The sequence below is a fragment of the Sitophilus oryzae genome, unplaced genomic scaffold, assembly GCF_002938485.1.
Source record: "Sitophilus oryzae breed Bouriz unplaced genomic scaffold, Soryzae_2.0 scaffold_177_pilon_pilon, whole genome shotgun sequence".
Lineage (NCBI taxonomy): Eukaryota > Metazoa > Arthropoda > Insecta > Coleoptera > Curculionidae > Sitophilus > Sitophilus oryzae.
Window position 1 is genome coordinate 8038519 of NW_022146479.1, and position 23013 is coordinate 8061531.

The 23013-nt window shown below is 30.6% G+C and overlaps 2 protein-coding genes across 5 annotated transcripts in view; one reads left to right on the forward strand and one right to left on the reverse strand.

The window, feature by feature from the left end:
- LOC115882318 (small conductance calcium-activated potassium channel protein) overlaps positions 1–23013 on the forward strand; it is an 84070-nt gene that overhangs the window by 432 nt on the left and 60625 nt on the right. The window lies entirely within an intron of this gene.
- Positions 13119–18609, reverse strand: LOC115882319 (sodium- and chloride-dependent glycine transporter 1-like). The gene is made up of 9 exons (XM_030900320.1): positions 18588–18609; positions 18296–18449; positions 17929–18207; positions 17155–17353; positions 16057–16373; positions 14534–14870; positions 13533–13830; positions 13319–13474; positions 13119–13258 (listed from the first exon to the last, which is right to left on the reverse strand). Exons 1-9 carry the CDS (start codon positions 18594–18596, stop codon positions 13160–13162), a joined length of 1848 nt encoding a protein of 615 aa, XP_030756180.1. The 5' UTR covers positions 18597–18609; the 3' UTR covers positions 13119–13159.

Here is a 23013-nt window from a genome sequence, read left to right on the forward strand (position 1 = left end):
ACTATGATCTAAGGACTAATAACATTTGTTACTGCAAGAATGTAAACATTCAAATTTTTAAACTGCATTAACATACGAGTACAAAACTATGTTAATATAAAATTAAACTTTTTTATATTTAACTAAAACTTAACTTAAATCATAGTCGATATTGAAGCTTACCATGTTTTATTGTAGTTAAATGTGTACTATATCGACTACTTTTCGAACTACAAAGTAAATAAATATATACATTATAAAAAAGAGATAATATAAAAATCATTAGAGTCAATGCTTTGATAGTCTGTTGATGTTTTTCCAATTCCTGTAATTAAACTGGTGTTTGTATATTTTTTAGGACTAAACAAAATTAACCCCTGAAACAGAGTTTCTCAATTAGCCTCTAAATTTTGCCCTTAAGTAAAATATCCCTGGAAAACACAAATGTCCAAATTATATAGGGAGTATAAGAACTACCGAAAATACTACTTATTATATTATTATTACCGAGTGTGAGTTTTTTTAAACTCACACAGATTTTCCATTATTTAAATCCAAAATATTTGTTACTTTACTTTAAAAATGTATGCAAAAAATATACTGTCTTAACTACTGGACATTTTACTCAATTATTTTTAATACGTTGCCGTATCTTCAAGATAATATTTTTTTTAATTGAAACTTAAAAAACAATCTAAAAAATTAATGGTAAAATACAAAATTTTCAACATTTTTTGCGAAAATCTCATAGACGTTCATGGGATCGAAATATACCACCTCTAAAAGCATGCGCTTATTTAAGACTCATCCTGTATATACACTGGTATTGTAACCGTATATAATTATAAAGAAAAAAAATATTAGTAAATTATTCAAATTATAAATTTGGTATCTTATGGCTATACATATTTTGATTAGAGGAAATTAAAATTGTAATAGTTAAAAAATAATAGCTATAATAATCTAACCCTATACCTTTTCTCGAAAAATATTACGTGCAATATTGGCCTAAAGGGCAAGTTCTATATAAGTACACTCCTGGAACTAAAAATAGAAAATCTAATTAAGAACTACGTACTTCGTAAAAATTCAAAGACTATCAAAAATTTCAAAGTTTCCAAAGAAATCCAACCACGAACTTTGTATAAGTAATAAGTAATATACAGATTTTCAAACTGCTCAAACGTTTTAAAGTTTTATAGAGAAACCCAATTATAAAAGTTTCAACTAAAAAGACGATATGATTCCCTTTTATCATTTTTTAGGATGTTTGAAACAAAAATTATATTAAAAAATACAAATTTAAATTAAAAAAAATTGTATGGAAATATAAACATTTATTTTCCATAGCTACTGCTAGAATATTTTCAGTATTAATTAAATTATAGAACTCTGTCGGTCCAAAAATAAGATAAAACAAAACTAAAAGGGCTTTGAAAATGCCAAGGGCTGTTTTACCGGTATTTTGAGGATTATCTATTTAACTCCATCCTATTAAATTTCAGTATACAGCCTGAGGCCAATTAAATGAGCAATTTATATCCACAATGCACTATTCATTCATTAATAAATCCTTTAATATTCACATTTTTTATGTAAGAAGCTCGTTGAAGCTTTATCAGAGGATTTAATAGACATTCTTATTTTATACCGGTCTACACGTTTTATATTATAGGTACGTAAAAAGCGCAGTTTTTATTACAATGTGCAAAAAATCCGAATATAAAACGGGGAGCATGGCAATATGAAACAAAACTAATTTAACTTAAAACTGAAAATGCAGTTTTATGGGAGAAAATCCTGCCACACTAACGATTTTTAGTTAGGTGGGACAAAAAAATGGAATAATGGCATCTGTTTTTTTTGTTTTCACTCCGTGACAAGAAAATTACTTTTTATCATCCTGCACAGCCGTGGAAATGTCGCCTCAAATATCAGAAAAGTCGAAATTTATTTGAATCTTCCTGATGCTTCCTGTCGAACGCTTCAAGTAAAATGATTTTTGATTATTTTTTCTCTTTAATAATATTTTACGAGATCGATTTATAATACAATATTCTAAATAAAATAGTATGAAATAAACCTATTTAGAATAGCACAAAATCAACCCCCATAGTTTCCTAACGCATAAAGCATCTAAATAAATATAAAAATCGTTTTATACGGTCCCTGACGTCACGAATACGTCACCCATTACATGGGTGATGATGAATGTGTTATTTTTCTACGTCAGACTAAAATAGGATTTCAATGTTTATTTTTTCCCACTGAGTTGAGACAAAAGAACAAAGAATTAAAAGGTCAGAAATATTACGACTAAAAAAAAGAAATTTAAAAGTTTGTTTAAGAAAAAATGCAAATATTTAACAAGATTATTATTTTTATGCATATCTGAAAGTACCACAATATTTCCTTAACAAGCTAGGAGCTTTATATCAGAAATAAGATAAACTAGAGCTTGTTATTCAAGACTTGAGAAGGACCAAGGCTATGATACGACACTAGAAAATACTCAAGTAAACAAAATGGATGTGGGATCGATAGTCTAACTTGAAACATCCTATTATATGACTATATACAGTGAGATGCTTTGAAGACAAAATAGTTTTGTTTTATTTATTTTCTTTTCGAAGTACTCATAAGACTATGATAGCTTAAATTTTCTTCTTTTACTGTCGTTCGTAACTAATTAAAAGGTTAAAAGTTAATTTTTATTTGCAAACTAAACTAAACTAAAACTATTTATTTTTGGGTAATTTTTACACATTTTTAAGTTGCTTAGAACAGTAATAAAGCCTGTCATATCTTTTTTAATAAAAAATTAAATTTAATTTGTTAATTCTGGTTCGAATTTTTAACTCCTTCAGGATTCTTAGAAAACTAGACTAGTAAACATAACGGCAAAATTATTATGTATTATATATATGTATAGTACTTTGAAAATATATTGGTCCCTAAAAGCTTAAATGAATACGTAAGAAAATATATATTTTCAAAATTTGTGTATCATAATATAAAGTAAATACCGTATGATCGAAAAAAAAAACGGTGTCCAGTTGGCTTGGAAATGACGATCGATGACATTTCCCATATAATTTTACATATAAAATGACAGCGATCTTCATTTCATAGCCATCGTTGACGCCGTTTTTATTCGATCATATGGTATTATTAGAGTTGAAGGTTGGAACCTTTGGTAACATGGTTAGCGGAACGCGCTCACGTGCATAAGTAGTGTTTTGGTGTATTGTGGTAAATTAGTGTTTTATTTTGCAGTTATAAAAATTATGGCACATTAATAAACTTAGTTCAGAAAAAAAAACAATGGAGATTGATTTTTTATTTTTAAAATAATGAATTTAATTCTTAATGAATTTTAATAATAAATTGAATTTAATTTAAAAAAATGATGTATCGATTCAATTGTAATAAACCTAAATTATTCTTTTTTTGAGACTGTTCATTATTCTATCGTGTTTTTTTATCGAATTGAATTTAATTCAGTAAATAAGTAAACTTGTAAACAAAGAAACCTAATTGTAAATAATCTGTTTGATTAAGCTACTCAGTTTTATAGGCCTATAAAATTTTATGATTTAGCTATAACTGAAATGGTTGTAAAATGTCTAATACGGCAAATTTCGGAAACATGCACGAAGAACATAAACCTCCTTGCTAGTTAATTTAACTATTAGATTAAGTACAACTATTTGCTACAAGTTAGCAAAACGTTCTTTTAAATGAGCTAGAAAACAAAAGTTTTTTTTTCTGCTAACAAAATATCCATTCTTCTACAAAATATTAATCAGGTATAAATATTAAAAATTGATTCTCAACAGCGAAGACTAAATTTAGCTTGAGAAAGCCAATTGATTGATGATCGATATCATTTAACTTAATAGTGGTGTAGTCTAACAAATAATTAAAAAATAATATATTGAAGATTTTTTTGTTTATGTCTTATTTTAGTTGTTACCAAAAATCAGAGGAAATAACAAAAATAAATAATAAAAAAAGTTTTGTTTGGGTAATAAAATGTTTAAATATTCATTACACAAATACTAAAGAGTTATGAATATTAAAAATTGATTCTGATGAATGAATGCAGACTAAATTTAGAATAAATAAATAGTTGATCGATGGCAGAACCTTTTCTTAAGACTCATTGTGGCTCCCCGACGAGTATTAAGGACAGATAAAATTAAAATAATAAAATAATAAAAATATAAAACGATGTCCGATGTATGACAGAAAATGCGAGTCGTCCCTAATCTAGCTGTTTTATCTAAATTAAAGTTATTCCTGCACGAAGGGCTAGAACGGTATTTTCGTTATAACTGAAAAAAATATGGCGATGACTAATCTCCACCAAGAATCTTACTTTTAATACTAATAGTTTATGCACTGTAGTAGAATTTTAGTTTATTATTTAGCGTGCCCTCGAAAAAATCGAACATGTTTGAAACATGATCCTCAGACAACATGCAATTCTATGATCTTGTACAGTTCGTTATTCTAATGCCTTTTATCTTTGAATATAAATTTCTCAGTTGGCTGCACCGTATATATTGATTTAATCGCCATATAAAAGCTTATTTATGTCTACGAAAGAATTTTTATGCAAATCTTGAAGAATATTGCCCTGCTACTGCATTTTTAATGTACAAAAAGGCTTTTGTTGCCGCTGTCAATAAAAGTATACGAAAAAGAAAATTTGAGAAATTAATATTTAAAATGTTTTTTCCACAGCTACCAGAGAAGGAATGATTGCTTCTAAACTTTTCTTTAAACCCATTTTTCTTTTTCAACCAGAACGAAAAATGTATTAAAAAAAAAAAGAAATTTCTGTTTTAGTTTATTTCATTGAGTTAACGATATTATAAATGGAAATGGCTGACAGCTTTAGTTTGCAATTTCAAATTAGCATAAAATACCCAGAGCTAATTTCCACAGAATAATTTTCTACGAAACATTTCAATATTGAGGAAATCGATAGATCATTTCCAGTTCAGATATAATTAATCTTAAGAGCCCATATATATCTCTTCATCTTTCGTTTATTTTTTGGTCTCACTTTATAACACTAATAATACAGGAAAAATCTATATCTAAAAAAGAAGTATCTATTATAAATTCAGAATATAAAAATGTATATTATCTTTATTCCTAGCATCCAGAGGGAATTAAAATATTCCAGTATTTAATAGCGGTAATTTAAATGACGCAAAGTCCAGAAACAAATGTGGCTAGGTATAAATTAATACAGAAAGGTAAAATTATTTAATCGATACGAGTTAGAGAACATTGTGGATACATATTTCTTTTGCGCATTTTTCGGAATATTAACTTATTGTCAAACGCACATAGACGATAAAATAAACCTGTCTGGTATGGAAGTGTAAACAAAGCTTGTTTTTATTCCGAAGATTTTTCTTATTTATGTAAAAAATTGCTCGCAGATCAGTTGTAAATCAATTTTAATTTTTTAGAGAGCTCTTGGCTATCTGCCATTTCCATCCTATCACATTTTTCGTTTGCTTTCGATGTTAATGGACGGTAATTACCGACTCATATTCATGTCATTTAAAATAGTCGTAAATGTGCATTTCTAATAATAACAACTAAAGATGTTTGTTTATAGAGACTACGTAGTATGTAGACTAATGTAAATCTTTCTATCTTTTTAAAATACACTTTGTTAGTTGGATGTTAAAGTTCATTTCACTTAAATTTGCACGACAAAAGATTTCTTTCTTGTTGGTTTCGAGACTTGCTGGTTTATACACTTTTTCTTTTGTTTCTCTTTAACACAAGCTCCTTTAACTTTTTTCAGCTAACTGACATTCTTTTCTTAATACCTAAAATATGGTCTCACTTCCTGCGATAAGATATTTTTGTTCTTTATTTCGTAAGAAAACCAACAGAACTGTATAGCTTTTCATATACCGTTTTTTATAATGATTCTTCTTGGGATTCATTTTTCAGTATTTCTTCAAGGCCTGGACTGCGCGTAAATTATAAGAGTGTGGTAGTCATTCATATTGTCCTTACTCCTACTTGGAGCAAAGGGCTTCAATAATTGCTCTCCAGCGGGTTCGGTTGTTTGCAATTTATTTGACATCTCACCATGATCGGTTTACTGTTTCGATCTCTTTTTTGACTGTTCTTTGCCACGTGTGTCTTGGACGACCACTTCTACTGCCTTGTGGGTTCCACTCAATAGCTCTACCAGCGATGTTGCTGCCGCTTAGCCTTAATGCGTGACTAATCCACCTCCATTTCCTCAGTTTGATCTCATTATACACCTGCCTCTGGTTGGTTATGATCCATCCTCATTTCTGCTAGGCTAATCTTTATCTCGCCATGATCGATTTACTACTTCAATCTTCTTTTTGATTGTTCTTTGCCATGTGTGTCTTGGACGACCACTTCTACTGCCTTGTAGGTTCCACTCAATAGCTCTACAAGCGATGTTGCCGCTTAGCCTTAATGCCTGACTAATCCACCTCCATTTCCTCAGTTTGATCTCATTATACACCTGCCTCTGGTTGGTTATGATCCATAAATCCTAATTTCTGCTAGGCTAATCTTTATCTCGCCATGATCGATTTACTACTTCAATCTTCTTTTTGATTGTTCTTTGCCATGTGTGTCTTGGACGACCACTTCTACTGCCTTGTGGGTTCCACTCAATAGCTCTACAAGTGATGTTGTTGCCGCTTAGCCTTAATGCGTGACTAATCCACCTCCATTTCCTCAGTTTGATCTCATTATACACCTGCCTCTGGTTGGTTATGATCCATAAATCCTCATTTCTGTTAGGCTAATCTTTATCTCGCCATGATCGATTTACTACTTCAATCTTCTTTTTGATTGTTCTTTGCCATGTGTGTCTTGGACGACCACGTCTACTGCCTTGTGGGTTCCACTCAATAGCTCTACAAGCGATGTTGTTGCCGCTTAGCCTTAATGCGTGACTAATCCACCTCCATTTCCTCAGTTTGATCTCATTATACACCTGCCTCTGGTTGTCAGTGGTATCCTATTACCTATCGTATAATAATTTAGTACGTGTAAAAAAAAGTGTAAAAAATGCTACGATATGAATAAAAAAGATGCCAGATAGTGCAAGATTGGCAGAAAAACTGAAAGAGATTGAGTCGAATGCTACAAAAGCTGACGTTAAAAAACTAATTCAAGAAGTCCTTACAAAAAATAAAATAAAACACTCAAAGACTAATAACTTTCCCACCAAAACCAGTAGACAATCGATGTTTTGAATTGAGAAAAAAACCTGTGTGTGGCTACCTTTAGAGAGCAGTCATATTTACATTGTCCGCTATAAGTTTAGTATCCAATATTTCAGTTTATAGATTTATGTAATGTTTATCCGTTCAGCATTTTCGCTTAATAAAATCTATCCAACCACTTTTTTACTTTAAACAAGATTATTTAAACGAAGTACTCACATCATCGTGTCGATTTATCACACTCATATTGATTTTCTAATTTGTTATTAAAATAATAATTAATCGAATAAAGCTGATAGAAATTGTTTATTTGGTCTTTCAGCTAGTTTTCCAGCTTTCAAGTTATTTAAATTATTAGTTCGGGATATTTGACAACTTGGGGCAAAAAAATACCCTAGACGAGTAGTTGTTGTTATTAAAAATGTAGTAAACACTGGGTTGGAGGGGATATAATAAATAAATTAGTAGACAGTCCCCATCAGAATCGATACCTGCAACTAAACTCCTGTGGCATCGGGTTATTTCACTGATATTTTATGAATTTCGGAGCAATTATTTTACATTTAATTACATTAATTAGTGATTCATTTATACCACAACGAGTCGGATTTTTCGAAGTATAACGAATATTTTTACCACCATTTATATCAACGAATATACATTAATTAAATTATACTATAATATATACATAGAGAGAAGACCAACATTCGACCAATGTATACTACCACTCATGACCCATGGGAAACCTGGACATTTAAAACCGACATTATAAGAAAACTACAGGTCGTAAACGCTCAATGGAACGAAATATGCTGGCAATAAACAAGAAAGACCGTACAAGAATAGAGTGGATACGACAAAAAAAACCAGGTAATAGATGTCAACAGAATCAAATCTTGTTGAATATGCTGAAAATGATGATGGCATACAGAGGTATTTTTAATCAATCTAATTCCTGAAATATACTGACTTTATTGAATTTATATTAATCTAAATATTGCAAAATATTGTAAAAAATGTTAGCGGATTCAACAACAAAACATTCACCATCTTATTTTAACAATGAAATTAGCCTTTAGAGAGATAAAATCAAAAATAAACTATGCATATTCTGTTTCCGCTTGTGTTTTTTCATGCCCTTAAGAATTTATGGTAGTACAAACACTAGAGTTCCGTATATATTTGCATATCAGACCTCGCAACGAATGCTTACGAACGCATGACCCAGAAAGATTAAAACAGTAACACTTGCTACAAAGTAATAATTAAAAATATTTGGTTAGTGTTCGACCCGGCACAGACGCTAATATCGACGAATGCTCATGAGTTTTTTATTCTAACAGCCTTGGCTATACATAAATTCCATCGATTTCTTTTCAGTTAAAGGAAAGAAAAAATAGAGCTAATATATTTCATGATATATATCTAAATATCTAGTAAATCAAGATTAAAAAATAAAACAGCTGGAAGACTAATTTACACCACTTCATTTGATTTGAATGAATATATATCTCTAATTAATGAATAATAACATAAATATAACATTTAGGATGCATATGAGTGGTACAATATGGTAGGTACATTTTACAAATCTACCTCAGAAGACTAACAAAAAAATGATTTGCTGCCAAAACCTTATATCCTGATAGAGATATCTTGGTATAATTGTTATAAATTAATTAAACAATTTTATTTATCTTATACACTAAAGTTAATTGATACATAAATAATTACCTACTACCATCCAAGCAAAATTCGACATGGTTTACCATTTTATTACAAGTAAATTATCAAAAGCGGGTGAGAAAACACCCTGTGATTTTGATATATATTTTTATTAATATTATTAATAAGTTTTAGTATTTTCGTTTATATTTTGTTGATTCCGGGGTTATTATTTGCGTACTATAAAAGTTCATAAATAAATTTGTAGTTTCTTTTTTGCGACGTCTGGATTTTGTCCGGATTTCAGAGTGCATTTGTCCGGATTTCTGGGGTAGTATAGTTTTATGAAGATAAATACGGAACTGATGGGGCTATCTACTTGATTGAGCTGCCATTTGCTTCAGTGGCAAAAAACGCATCGATTTATGGTAGTTTTATTCCTCTTCAACCCTTACAATAGGGGTAGTTTTCGTTTTTAATAGTTTTTAGGCAATAAGTTGGAAATGGATGGGGTAAAAAAATTACCAATTTTGCTGAGTAAATACATTTACCTTAAGTACAAAAACTAGATTCTTGTTGTATTATTATTGTGAAATCTAATAAACAATTTGTTGTGTTGGTGTTTGCTTGTTTAAAGCATGGCATGCGAACAAAAGACCAACTGTTGCTGTTTAAATTTCTAACTTATTCCATAGTTGCTAAAATAACTTGCTAGATAAAGAGAGCCTACGAACAATGACTTCGGAATTCCGTAGAAAAACTTTTCGACGCATTCCGGTTTTGAGCGAAATGTTTATTAAATGTTTTTGAACTAATAAATATACCAAGCACAAAATACAAGTTACATTTCCAAGTTGTGAACGGAGAAGCAGGGAAGGCACGCTTGCAAAATAAAAGTTTAAAAATTAACTCTTCACGTGTGCTGTAAAGAGAGAGATATTTTTAAAACTGGCTCTTTTATTTTTACTCTCCGGACTCTAAAAATAACAGAGTCTGTTTATTTTTGAGTTTATACTCTCATGTAATATTGACTTAAATATTATACGAGACATAATAAAATAAAATGAGATTATCTAATCTGTTCCTTTTTCAAAATAAAACATATTTCCAGGAGTTCCAGGAAAACGTACGTTATTGTAGCTTAATTACTTTATTTACTTAAACCAGGCTACTTGGACTGTCTTTCTTAAAGAAACCTAAAGTAAAGCTACACAATTTTAATCTTGCTAACGCAATATACTAAAAAAGATGGAAAAAAAGGATTAAAGAAGACGTTGGAACAGAACTTTAAAGATATTTTTAAAACTTAATGTTCTTATTTTTATTGCATTTCTTATTAAATGTAAAAATATGTGAATTCTTCCAAGTTCAGTTAAGAAACTGGATAAAATCAATACAATAAAAGAAGGTAGTATACGTAACAATTCAATTAAAGATGGAATTGTTTTCGTAAAAAACATATAAAAAGCTACTCGGGAATTTACGTTATTTGTTGTAAAAACTAGTCCTTAATTCACTGACCACTAGATAGGAACTTTAGAAAAAATGGACATCATTAATCTTAGTAAATGCCCTCCACTTGAGGCTTATGAATTTACTAAAACAATTTGTGTAGTTAGTCTCTGAAGAAAGGGTATTTAACCTTTATTTAAACGCTACCATATTTTACTTTAACTAAGGTCCATTCATTTATAATTTGCTACTACTTTACGCGTATACAGAGTATTCATTTTGAGTTTGCCATTAGTATAATTTTGTTTAAGCTTATGTTCTAAATAGGAGTTTTATTTTTATGTCTAGTTTTATCGAATGACTATAAAAGTAATGTTAAATTATGATCGTAACATATTTTTATTTCGTTTTTAAGCTTTCGTACAATCGGATTGTGTAGATAATAGTGGGACAGTGAGCGCTGGCATTATATATTAAAGCGGGCCAAAAAAATCGATATGCTAGTGTAAAATTGTCACAAATTGACTGAATCGTTAGGTTTCTCCTGTGGTCTTATCTTTTTTCAGTCGTTTCTGTCGATAATTGCTCCACGCATTCCCCCAAATTTCGTCTACCAAATATATTCTGCGGCATTATCTTTTTTTGCATCTCCTCTATCTGGTTAAGGCAAAAGGTCAAAAGGTTTTTGTTCCTCCGCCACGCGATAGGCGTCATCGTGTACACGTACCCTTTAAGGATCATAGACGTGCCTTCACGCTTTCTTGTTAATTATATAGTTGCCGTTATAATAATTTATTTATGTATATATTTTGTTAATCATAACGGGACGTGAGCGCATTACAAACGAGGTTATATAGGGGATTATCCAGGTTATATATTTTATATTAGGTAACTTCCGAAAATTAAAATTCATTTGGTTATTCGCACGCTCATAGTTTTTTCTTTGAAATTCAGAATCCTAATTTTATTATATTAATTTTAATTTACTATATCTCAGGTTCTGGGCATAGGACCCACACCATATTTTAGTGATTTAACGTAGAGCCTGCTAGAAATATTTCTGTATTGTGCACTACCAACACACCAACTTAACTTTTTAAAAATCAAAAAGTCGATTTTTATAAAAAAAACCCTAAAAGAATGATGAATTGAGCCAACAATGTTTCTGTTTGCTCTAAAAACTCAATACGCATAAACATATTTATATAAGCGAAATATCCGAAAGCTATAATAAAATCTGATACTTTTTGTTCAACAGCATCAAAAATTTTAATTCGTGCAAAAGGTCTTAAGTTTCACAACATACTGGCGCAAATATAATTCAGAAGGTATTTATTCAATTTAAACCGATAATAAAAAGCAAAACCGTACTGTTTACCCTTTAGAAATATTAAATAACGTTGGATATATCAAAAATCCGAGGAATTAATAAAAGAATGCTCAGTTATAAATAAGCCATTTTGCTGAAGGAACATATAAAGTTTGAAGTAATGTTTCGCTGTTCGAAACACCATAATAAAACCTAGAAAATTCATGTTCGTAAACATGGATTACACCGAAACTAGATTGTTTTCTAAAAATTCCATCTGAACTTTCCCCAGGGTGCGTTAAACACAAAAGGAGCTCTATTTACAGCTATATAAAAGGCTATTTTATACTACCATACAACCTAATGACTTTATGTGTATCTCTCTGAAGTACTATTTGCTTGAATAAATTTATCCTAATTCACCATCTCTAATTTCTTTAAACAAATTGCTTACTAGTACAAAAGAAATTAAGCAAAAAACAAAGTACCTATAAGAAAGAAAATAATTATATTTTGTCGTTTAATTGAGATCTCGTTATTTAACTTCTGCAACGACAGAAGAATATTTTATGCAAAGCTTCGTTAAAAGTTTTCGTATTTATTAATATTCCAAAGAAAATTCAAAATTTTCAACTCTTCTTTGTTTACATTAAACTTTCTTAGCAGAAAAAAACTGATTAAATTTTTGATGCGCCAGTACAATTGAAAAAAAGGCATGATTTTATGAAATTTATACATATTATAGATAGAGTAAATTCGGGTAATATGAAATATACAGGGTAATATGGGATTCCTTATATTTTCAAAACAATATGTCCCATCTATGGTCTAATAACTAAAAGACCATTAATATATAAACTACAGTTCACATGATCGAAAAAAACAAGAAAAGAAACAAATCGAAAACACTAGTTTTTAAAACTTTAATAGGAAATCATTTCGATTACTTAGTTAAACCAGGCTAAACAAAATATTTATTATGTATTTAGTTAACTGCTTCGACTTAAATTTTAATAATATGCAACAGGTATTGGGGGAAATATGAAATATTACCACTTCGTAATGAGTCGCAACAAAGAAGGTGGAATGTGTCATTTGTAAAGAATTGGCTCATAAAGAAATACCAAACTTGACACATTGAGGTAAATTTTGTTTACCGTTTATTTAACTCATTATTTAGCTCATCCTATATTACCCTCCATTGTTATCCATACCTCCATTGTTATCCAACTCTTACGGGAAAGTATCTTAAATAAAATTGCTAGCTATTTGCTTCCAAATTTGATATTTTATATGGGAAAATCAAAATTGAATTCCATGCTACCAGAAATTACTCTACGTTTGGAATTTTTTAAAATTTTTTAAAAAGTGATAAAAAATGCTTAAACTTCTTGTAAAGGTTAAAATTAAATAAGAAAAATTGGATTACTGGAGTTAAACGGTCTCGAAATAAATAAAACACTTTTCTAAAGATTTTTATTTACAAAACTACGCCATGGACAAGTTATTCCGTGCCCTCTTTCGGTGTGAGAGACCATTGACTGTCCGCAACTGCTCCTTGCGCTCCCCATTTTGTAGTGTTCTGGAACAAAGCTTTTCCCCGCTGAAAGTACACAACCGTTTAGCTCATTATTCTAATGCCCCCCTCTAGCAAATGGCTTACATGTTCCGTCCTCCAGAAAACATAAACTAAACCGAAAATAAAGGGCACCAACGTAGTTAGTCCGATTAAGAGACCCAAAACATCGGCCCACACGGGAAATACGTAGCCCTCGTACGAAGCTGGCGAGTAATCCACCATTTGGAATACAAAAATTCCCTTAAATTTGCCATATTATTATTTTAAATCAATTAAAAATGTATTTTAAGGTTCGCACCAAAAGAGTTACGGGTGTTACGATAACCCAAGACGTCCACCAATAACCCTTCCATAGTGCCCTCATGCTCATCTCCATGTGGGTCATGTGACCGATAAATTTGAGACAGCCGTAGCACCATGATATGGCTACAACCTCCGCGAAACCTATCAACATTATAGCCCAGGATGCTGTGTTCCACTCCATAAGGGTAAATAAATATACTCCACCGGAGAAACACATAGGGATGGCGAGTATGAAGCAAACGGTGCATATAATTAAATTGATATAAGATTTGTACTGTCTCAGATGCGTCCACCTAAAAAAGATTATAGATTTCTAGAGCTAAAATTTGTTTCGCCTATTTCCCGGGAAAATAGAAGCATCTAAGATGATTAAAATAAATTTTATATATTTAGTTTCGCAAAGCAAAATACTCAAAGTATAGCTACAGAAGTTGCTGTATTTGCAGTTATATAGAAGCCAATTTCACACCTCAATAATTATGATTTTGTATAATGCTCTGTAGTATTAACTCTGGATAAATATATTCAAACCTATCCAGTTTATTTTGTACAGAAAATTAAACGTAATTCCTAACTTTCTAATTATGTTTCATAAGCACCATTTTCATAAAATATTTACTTTACCTCTTAATTAAAACAAATATGTTTATCTAAAAAGAAGCTACAAAGTTATATAGTTCAAATTTCTGTAAATCTCCGTCAGTAACATTGAATAAAAATGCTAAAGAAACCTTGCAACAATAAATTTGGCAATTGATAGCGATTTTAACTTTAAAAAAATAAAATAGCCTTTATCTAAGATTCACACAGACACTGAGACACAATATCATTCCAGATTTATACTCTATGAATATAAAAATAGTATTGGGCTTCTTCCTTAGTCTTTTTATTCAATAGTTAATAGTTTTAATTAAACAAATAAAGTACTAGACAATTAGATTTAAAGAAACTCAAAGTGTAACACTTCTAAAATGTGGTAAAACCTTGTAAACATACTTATCCATAATACTGCAGCTTATAGCTTCGACACCGGCGAATTGCGTGCCCAATCCAAGAATAAACAGCATGAAAAAGAACATGAGTGACCAAACGGTCGAAGCGGGGAGCCTTAATATAGCTTCCGGATATGCTATAAATGCTAGGCCAGGTCCGGCATCGGCTACTTCTTCGACTGGCAAATCCATCTGATTGGCCAGGTAGCCTAACATGGAAAAGATCGCAAACCCTGCGTACACTGACGTGAAGGCGTTGGTAAAACTGACAATTACAGCGTCCCTAATGCAGTTGTTCTTGAAATTGTTGTAGGAGGCTAGCGTTATTAGAGAACCGCAAGCTGAAAAAAACGGGAAAGAATATAAAGATTTTTTGAATTACTGTAAATTTTTTTATTAAAAAGAAAATCTAAGTCATGGAAGTGATTTATTTTTCTGAAACCCTATATGCGTATATGTCTGATGAAGAAAGGAACTCAATATGCATAACAAAAGAAGCGGTTATAGGTATAAGTTTCTGTCGCGTTGTATTTATGATGAGGTTTCTAATTTTGGCAACACATTTATGTTTGCTTGCCTTTGCTGAAGTCCTACAAAAGAAAACGTTTCCACCAGACAAAAATGTTTAGTAATTCTAGGAGTTTATTTATTTATATGTTCTGATTATTTATACACTCAGATACCAATAAAACGCAACGCATATTTTTTTTCGTCAAATTTAAAGTGTTACATTTTTTATTTTTAATCCTATTTTCATGAAATTTTTAGTGAACTGTGTACAATTATATAAACTTTAATTCGTAAACTCAGTTTTTTATAAACTTTAGTATTTGGCTTATTAAACAGGGTTAATTTAAAGGTTATTTTTTACCCTAAAATTCTCTGTGTAATAATTTGGTGAGTAAACTCATTGGCAGGAGGCTTAGAGGTTGTAGGCTCCAGCTTCATTAAGTGAACTCTCTTGGATCTTGAACAAAAATGGAAAAACATAACGCAATATTTGCAGCCTTACTGACAATGAACCGACGACGTCTACAGGCAGTTATAGCAGCCAGGGGAGGCAATACAAAAATACAAAGTATAAGAATATTTTTACAAGTTTTTTCTGTTTATATACATAGTTATTACAGTTATGCCTTCTTTAATATCGTTAGTTCTGTTATTGTTATTTCTGTTTATATAACCAAGACTCGATCTTTATTCTTTAACGTTTTTAATTAAATTTAATATAGTACAGAGTATCTAATGCGGCTTTAATATGACATTAGGACATTTTAAAATGTAATATGGTAAAGAACACTTCGCTCTTAAAAATTAACCAAGGCATTTGTTGACATGAAATTATTGTACAGGACGTTTTAAAGATAGGGTAAAAATAACCCTTTGATTAACTCTATGTAACAGGCCAGATTAAACTTTAGAAAAAATGATATTACGAATTAAAGTTGATACATAAAAAATATAAAACTTTTAAATTGACAAAAAAAGAGTGTTACATTATGTAAAAATAAGCACTGCTACACTTACCAATGCCAAAAGAATAGAACGTTTGGGATGCGGCGGAAGCCCACAGATTAACATCCGTTAGTTTATTCCAATCAGGTCTTAGGTAAAGTAAAATGCCGTCTTTGGCTCCTGGCAATATGGCTCCTTGGATAACGAGGGCGGTCAGAATGAAATAGGGAAACAATACGGTAAAATAGACAACTTTTCCCGATGTCTTTACGCCCTTGAGTACGGCCAGATAGCAGACCACCCAGGAGAATATCAAACAGCCAAAAATTTCCCATCTCATGCCCCCAAAATTCTCCCATGTCGCATCTCCAATACCCAAAACATATTCTCTATATAAAAGGAAAAAATGAGTGAGTTTTTCCAGTTCTGTTTACTAAAGGGAATGAAAAATATATCTAAAACAACCTAATTAACTATATAATGCTAATATATTAAACTATATATGCTCACGAAAATTCTTTAAATATATTTACTATTACATACTTTACTTTTGTGCAAATCTAGATATATTTAATTTATCTGTAGATCTAATCTTTCTCTCGTTGTTAAGAAAATGTTAAGTCATGAAACTTGATCGTTTGTTAATCACAATTAAAATATATAAAAGATAGTTGTCATTGATACTGTTATCCTTATTGATTAATAATATATTATATTGAGATTAATATGTTATTAACATTTGATTAAACACTTTGATAATACAAATAATATAATTTAGCAAATATAGTAGATTTTTTAACATTCCTGGAATGATTTAAAGTTATTAATATTTAAGTATTGTATAACATATTATAAAAAAAATAGCAAATCTAAAGAACGTTTCTTTATTGATTTGCAGGAATATTTTCTGGAATTTGGTTTCTATTTTATTATAGAGCGTCCATTTTTACTACGTTTACCCCAGGAGTATTACTAAGGATCTGGATGCAAAGACCTAACAGTAAAACCCTTGAGGGTCCATTTGAATGTTTCCGTTTTTTTTCGTTTCCTTTTATTCTTTTTCTCACGATATCTCCATTAAAAGTATTGACATACGGTATTGTGGATAAAGCAAAATATATTTCAAAATGAGAAACATTTCAGATGGCTTGATGAGAATGGATGACCTACCTAAAGTACTCTGAACTAGCTAAAGTCCTGTTGACCAAATTATAAATAGAGACATCCGCGGTACCATTGTAACAATAGGTTCTGTTAGTAGCATCAACCATACCAAATCCCTGGCAAAGTTCTTCTGTATTCATACAATCTTTGGCGTACCATGTTTCGTTCATTGAGCATCTCGCTTCCTCTAAAGCACTATAACAACCTAAACAAACCCTTCCATTGTAGCGATGGAAAAAAATACAGAAAACAATTTTTGAATTTTTTATGCGTTTATATACAGCCTATTTCAATTTATCAGCACGTAGCCATTAAAACAGAGTAATCGTGAACAACTCGTGGTAATGGCTGATTTACCGGCAGATTTTTTTTCCAAAACATGAAAAACAAGCTTTTTAATAGTGTTTTTGTCCGGCCTAGTAAAGTTAGTTACGTTCAACTAAACAATAAACGGTTTTTGAGGTTTTTTTTAAACAAAAGATAATCAAAAGTAATAGAAGTAGAGAGTTTTACGTTATGAAGGACTAGCTGTTGAAAATTAAAGTTCATATTAGTCTTGGATGCCCGACTTTCGATATAGATCGCCATTACTCTTTGGTCTGGGACATATTTCAAGATTAATTGAACGAACTAAAAGTTTCCCGAAGCTTGGCTATTCTTGTAAGTTATAAAAGCTCTATATATTTCTAGTACATTAAGCTAGAACATATTTTTCAACCAGTTAACCAGTTAAAAACAAATTATCTTATAGAGAAATATACATTACATGTAGCATATTACCTAAAGTATTAAATTCGTGATTGCATCGTCCATATCCTAAATCTTTGGTAAATGAAGCGAAAAAATAGAATATAGTCCAAGAGACTATCATCATGTAATAGACGGTGATGAAGAATACGACCAAAAGACAGCAATATCCTAAGCCAGTAAAAATGGGAGCTATATGCCTGAAAGCCATATCTGGCCCTAATCCAGAATATTGACCTATAAGCAATTCCAGGAGAAATATCGGCGTTCCCATTAGAACAAGCATAATGAAGTAAGCCAGCAGAAAGGCACCTGAAAAAGAAATGTACACTCAAACAAAAACACCAAATCAATATTCCTAAATATCTTGTACATAATTTGACAAAATAAAAATACTTACCACCTCCATTGCTGTAACATAAATATGGAAATCTCCACACATTTCCCAAGCCTATGGCATAATTCAAGCAGGAAAGGACAAATTCAACTGGACTGTCCCAATTCGATCTTGAATTTTCCTTTTCTGCCGATTTTTGTGACACTTCATCTTGTTTCTGGAACAAAGAGATCTATTTATTTTACAGTTTTAGAATTATAGGTATATATTTTTTTGTATGGTACACCCTATATCATTAAAAGAACGAACTTTCAGATAAACATTATTTAACGTGTTCCAAAACCACACACCATACCTGATCCATGGCTGAAACAGGATAAAACAAATAAATATTTCCTACTACATTTTTTCTTTGGATCGTAAAAAGATTAAAGGTTTTACACTATCTTTAGATAAAACTGTTTTAAATAAAGTCGCAACAAAAAAAAAATAAAACATTTTTATGCCAGACAATCAGAAAAAAGTGGAATATAAATAGAGAGCAGTAAACTCCGGAGAAGTTTTTATGACAATTAAGACAAAGTAATGTTTAAAGTTTGGGATCTTTCCAATGCATTCTCTTGTGTATGTAGAGCGATATAATCCGGGATTAGGGCATATCACTTCTAACGAAAATTGGAAGCTTTCGCTGAAACGCCGGGGCTCAACTTTCTTAGTTAAAAGTTTCCGGTAATCATGTTTTACCGTTAACGAAACCGTCAACTCACAACGTTCCCCTCAACGTTATCGAAATATTTTCTAAAGAATTCTGTCGATAAACGATCTATTTTTAATAAAACCGCCACATTGTTCAGTTAAAGTTGATAATTAAATTAATATTACATTTAGATCGTTGGAAAACAAACAACGAAGTATTATATTAGTTTATATTTATCCCTGTTTTCAGCAAAAACAAAGTTTATTCAGATTTTCGACAAGCAATCATTATTAAACGGATATTACACTACCAATAGATATTTATACAATACCGAGCTAAAAGAGGGAAAGAAATTAAATGTTGTAGGTCAGAGAATTTAGTCACGTACCCAGTTAGAGTGATATAAAGTTAGCCCTTTCAGCAATATCAGTTTATATGTCGTAGAAAGACACTCTGTCCTTTGACACGGACTCGTAAGATTAAAGCGAATTAAATTTTTAAGTCCACGGTTTTCTTTTTTTCTGTATTAGTGACATTAAATGATATTTAAGAGCAATTTCCAAGATATAAATTTAGCCCTTTTAGCAATATCAGTTTATATGTCCTAGAAATATACTCTACCTTTTGACACGGATTCGTAAGATTAAGGTGCATTTAATTTTTAAGACGCTTTCCTTTTTTTTTGGTGTATTAGTGACATTATTTGATATTTAAGAGCAATTACCAAGATAAAAATGTAATAATTAAAAAATGTCAAAAACAACCCCAATCTTGTAAAATTCCTGCCTAGTTTGATATATTGTTTAGTACGATTTTTCTATATTAAATTTCTGTGAAATCGAAAAAGGTACGATATGCTGTCGCATGTTATTCTAAGGAAGTTTATTGCCTCTTATCGATTTCGTTCGTCATGGTTGATCGATATGCAGGCTTAACTTTTATCTCTAAATAAATTGCATTGTTACTGACATTAATGATTGACACAAATACATAACGAAAAATCATTTTTAAAACAGCAATTTACAAGGCAAACTATTTACAGTGTCAATTAAAAAAAAAGAATTTAAATAACTTAAAATCGGCTTGTCCAAAAGTGTTCAAATTTGGCATGTGTATTCAGCACATCTGTAAAATTAATAGGCGAGCAAATATTTGGATAGTTCAAAATTTGCATGGGATTTTCTATGTTTCCAAAGACGATGCACCACCCGGTATAGTGATATAGTATGAAATTTATGTTAGCATTTTATCGTTTTGTAACAACATTATCTGAAAAAAACAAAAAAAGGACGCATGCATTTTGTATGTACCTATGCTTTTTTGTAAAAATATTTAATTTTTTTGAACCTTTGCCCTTTCAAATATTAAACTTGCTTCCCATTGGCCCAATTCCAATACCTTCAATCTTTACGTCGATTGTCCCAATGGATTTCCTTTTTTACGTTTTTGTCGTCTTTGGACGGTTTTGATGTAGTTTTTTTCCCACTCTGTTCTTCAGAATGGTTTTCCCATTTCGGTACAAAGGGAATGGGAAGTTAGAGCAATAAAATTCCTATTAAGCATTTGCAATCTTTCGCTGTTAAGGGAACTATAACACTTTATCTCAAACGATTCAGAATTTTAACGTAAAGTATATTGTACTGAATATCAAAAGTCCTAAAATCCTGGGTTTTAAATACTTTCTCAATCGAGTTTCGGTACAAAAACTTCAAGAACATGTCTCTTTCGTTCTGATGGTTTTCCTTTCAGTGAAATTTATTTTACGTTCTGTCTTTTTACACAGACACTCTTCAAACCAGTTCAGTTTTTTAGTATCTTTTTTATTTCATCTTAAATTAAACTTTCTCCTGTCGAATTCTCGTATTTTTTCACATTTCAAGATGTCTTATATTCGTCCAACATCTCCAGAGAAAAATACAAAATTAATGAAAATAGAACATAATTATATATGTTTCCAGAATTTTATATTAAGCGATATAGAACAAATATTTCTTAAATCAATCAGAAATAAGTTAGATCTTAATTTCTGTATTTATTTCAACATACATATTAAGTTTAATGTCCCCAATGAGTAATATCTTGCATAATTGAATCCATCATTAAACTACCAAAAATCGATTTTAATTGACACAATCAAAGCTGACCAACAAACCAATTATCTCGCACTAATGCCAAGTCAAATAGTTCAGGTCATTCTAGAAAGGCATTACTTAACCCTAGACTGGCTAATTGGAAGAAATAATTGGACACTGTGCATATCAAAGAGATTAGTTAAATTTAACCCAAGCCAGCCAGATAATGAAAGGACTGGAGAGTAAGATCTTTTTTATCTGAACAAGTCAGATTTACCCTCAAAAAACACTTAATTCTGTTATATTGAATTAAGGCATAAATCTAATTGAAAACAATACAACCCTTTCCTCGGTGTACGAAGGGCAGAATAATAAATAATAATAATCTTTCCCTTCCGAACAGATTGCTATCTGTTTTTGCAAATATTTTATTATATCCGGTAATAAATTTAATTACCAGCAGCCTTGGGGTTAATAAAATCTAATTTCCCTTCAATCTCAGACTTGCCGCAAAATAAACTGCTTAAACGCTTTCTTAAACCACCTAAAATGGAACAAACAAAGCGATTTAATTTAATTTAGTCGTCTTTAAATTTGAGGAGAAGGAAAAAAAATACGGACACTTTCAATTACACTCTCAATTAAGGGCTGTCTAGTAACAAGGTTTAATTGAAAGCATCTTAAAATATCTTTTGTCGAATGCTCTTGCTTTATCCAATAACAGGATTTGCTAAATGGATCTTGGCGCTGGAATGGAATGTTTTGGTTTGCTGGAGTAGTAATTTTAGCAGTTAGAGTAAAACTGTTATTTAATAAAGAAGATAAACGACATCGACTTGGGAAATGCATAATTTAAGAGATTTTTTCCTTTATTTCCTTTTATTTCGGATGAAACTTTGTTGTAATTGAAAAGTAAATTTCTAGTGCTAAAACTCTCTACAGGGTATCCCAATATTCTGTGGACACAGAACTACTACGTATTTTTAGAGTCAAAATAAGTTCATTGGGCACAATTTACCTCTATAGAAAAGTGCCTCATTTGTCATTGCATGTTTTAACGTTTGACTTTCACAGAAATAGAGAATTTTGTCAAAAGGAAGTCAAATAATGTTAAAGCGCTTAGCAAAACATAGGTACTTCAAATCTCATTCAAATCGGAATATCAGTTCTTAAAATATCTTAAACGTTTTTTTTTTCAACTCTCCAAAAAATCCTTTATGGGTATTTCGCCACTGCACTGCAAGAAAATCTACAAAATAAAATTTTAGTTATTTTTTGTAAACACTTCTGCGTTAAACCTAAACGGACACTGCTTGTCAGAAGTTATGTTTACAGTTACACAAATTTGCCTAACAAAGAAAAAAATGCTTAACGTTTCGGAAAGTTTATCTCTTTCCGTCGTCGGAAGCAAAAAAATAAAAAGAATAAAGAAAAAAATTATTTAAAAATATTTAAATTCAACTATTCGAGAACACTTTACTTTTTTAAAACAGATACGTCTACAAGAAACCGTTGACGTTTTGTTAAAATGACTTTCTGTATGATTATTTTTAAATTTTACGTATGTTAGGTTTATTTATGTTATGTTCTTTAAAATCAAAGAAGCGATTACCATACATTACTATATCAAACCAACATCTACAGATGCATGAGCAATACATTTATTTTTATTAGATTGAATTAAAAAAGCCTCTTTTATTTTTCTTTTAGAGGCTATCGCTTCTTTCATTATAATTTTGGCGTTATTAAAATTTATTCTGTGCCCTGTGTCCCATGAATGCTGACAAATCTTAGGTTTGTGAAAATCTTCCTTTCTTAAATAATCTTTATGTTCTTTAATTCTAACATTTAAGGGTCTAGATGTTTTACCAATGTAAAATTTATCGCATTCACATGGTATTTGGTATATTACATTTTTTGTTTGTTGTTCTGTATTCATTGGTTTAGTATGTGATAAAATGGATCTAAGTGTATTTTGTGTTTTTTTTTCAAGTTTGATGCCCTGTAACGGA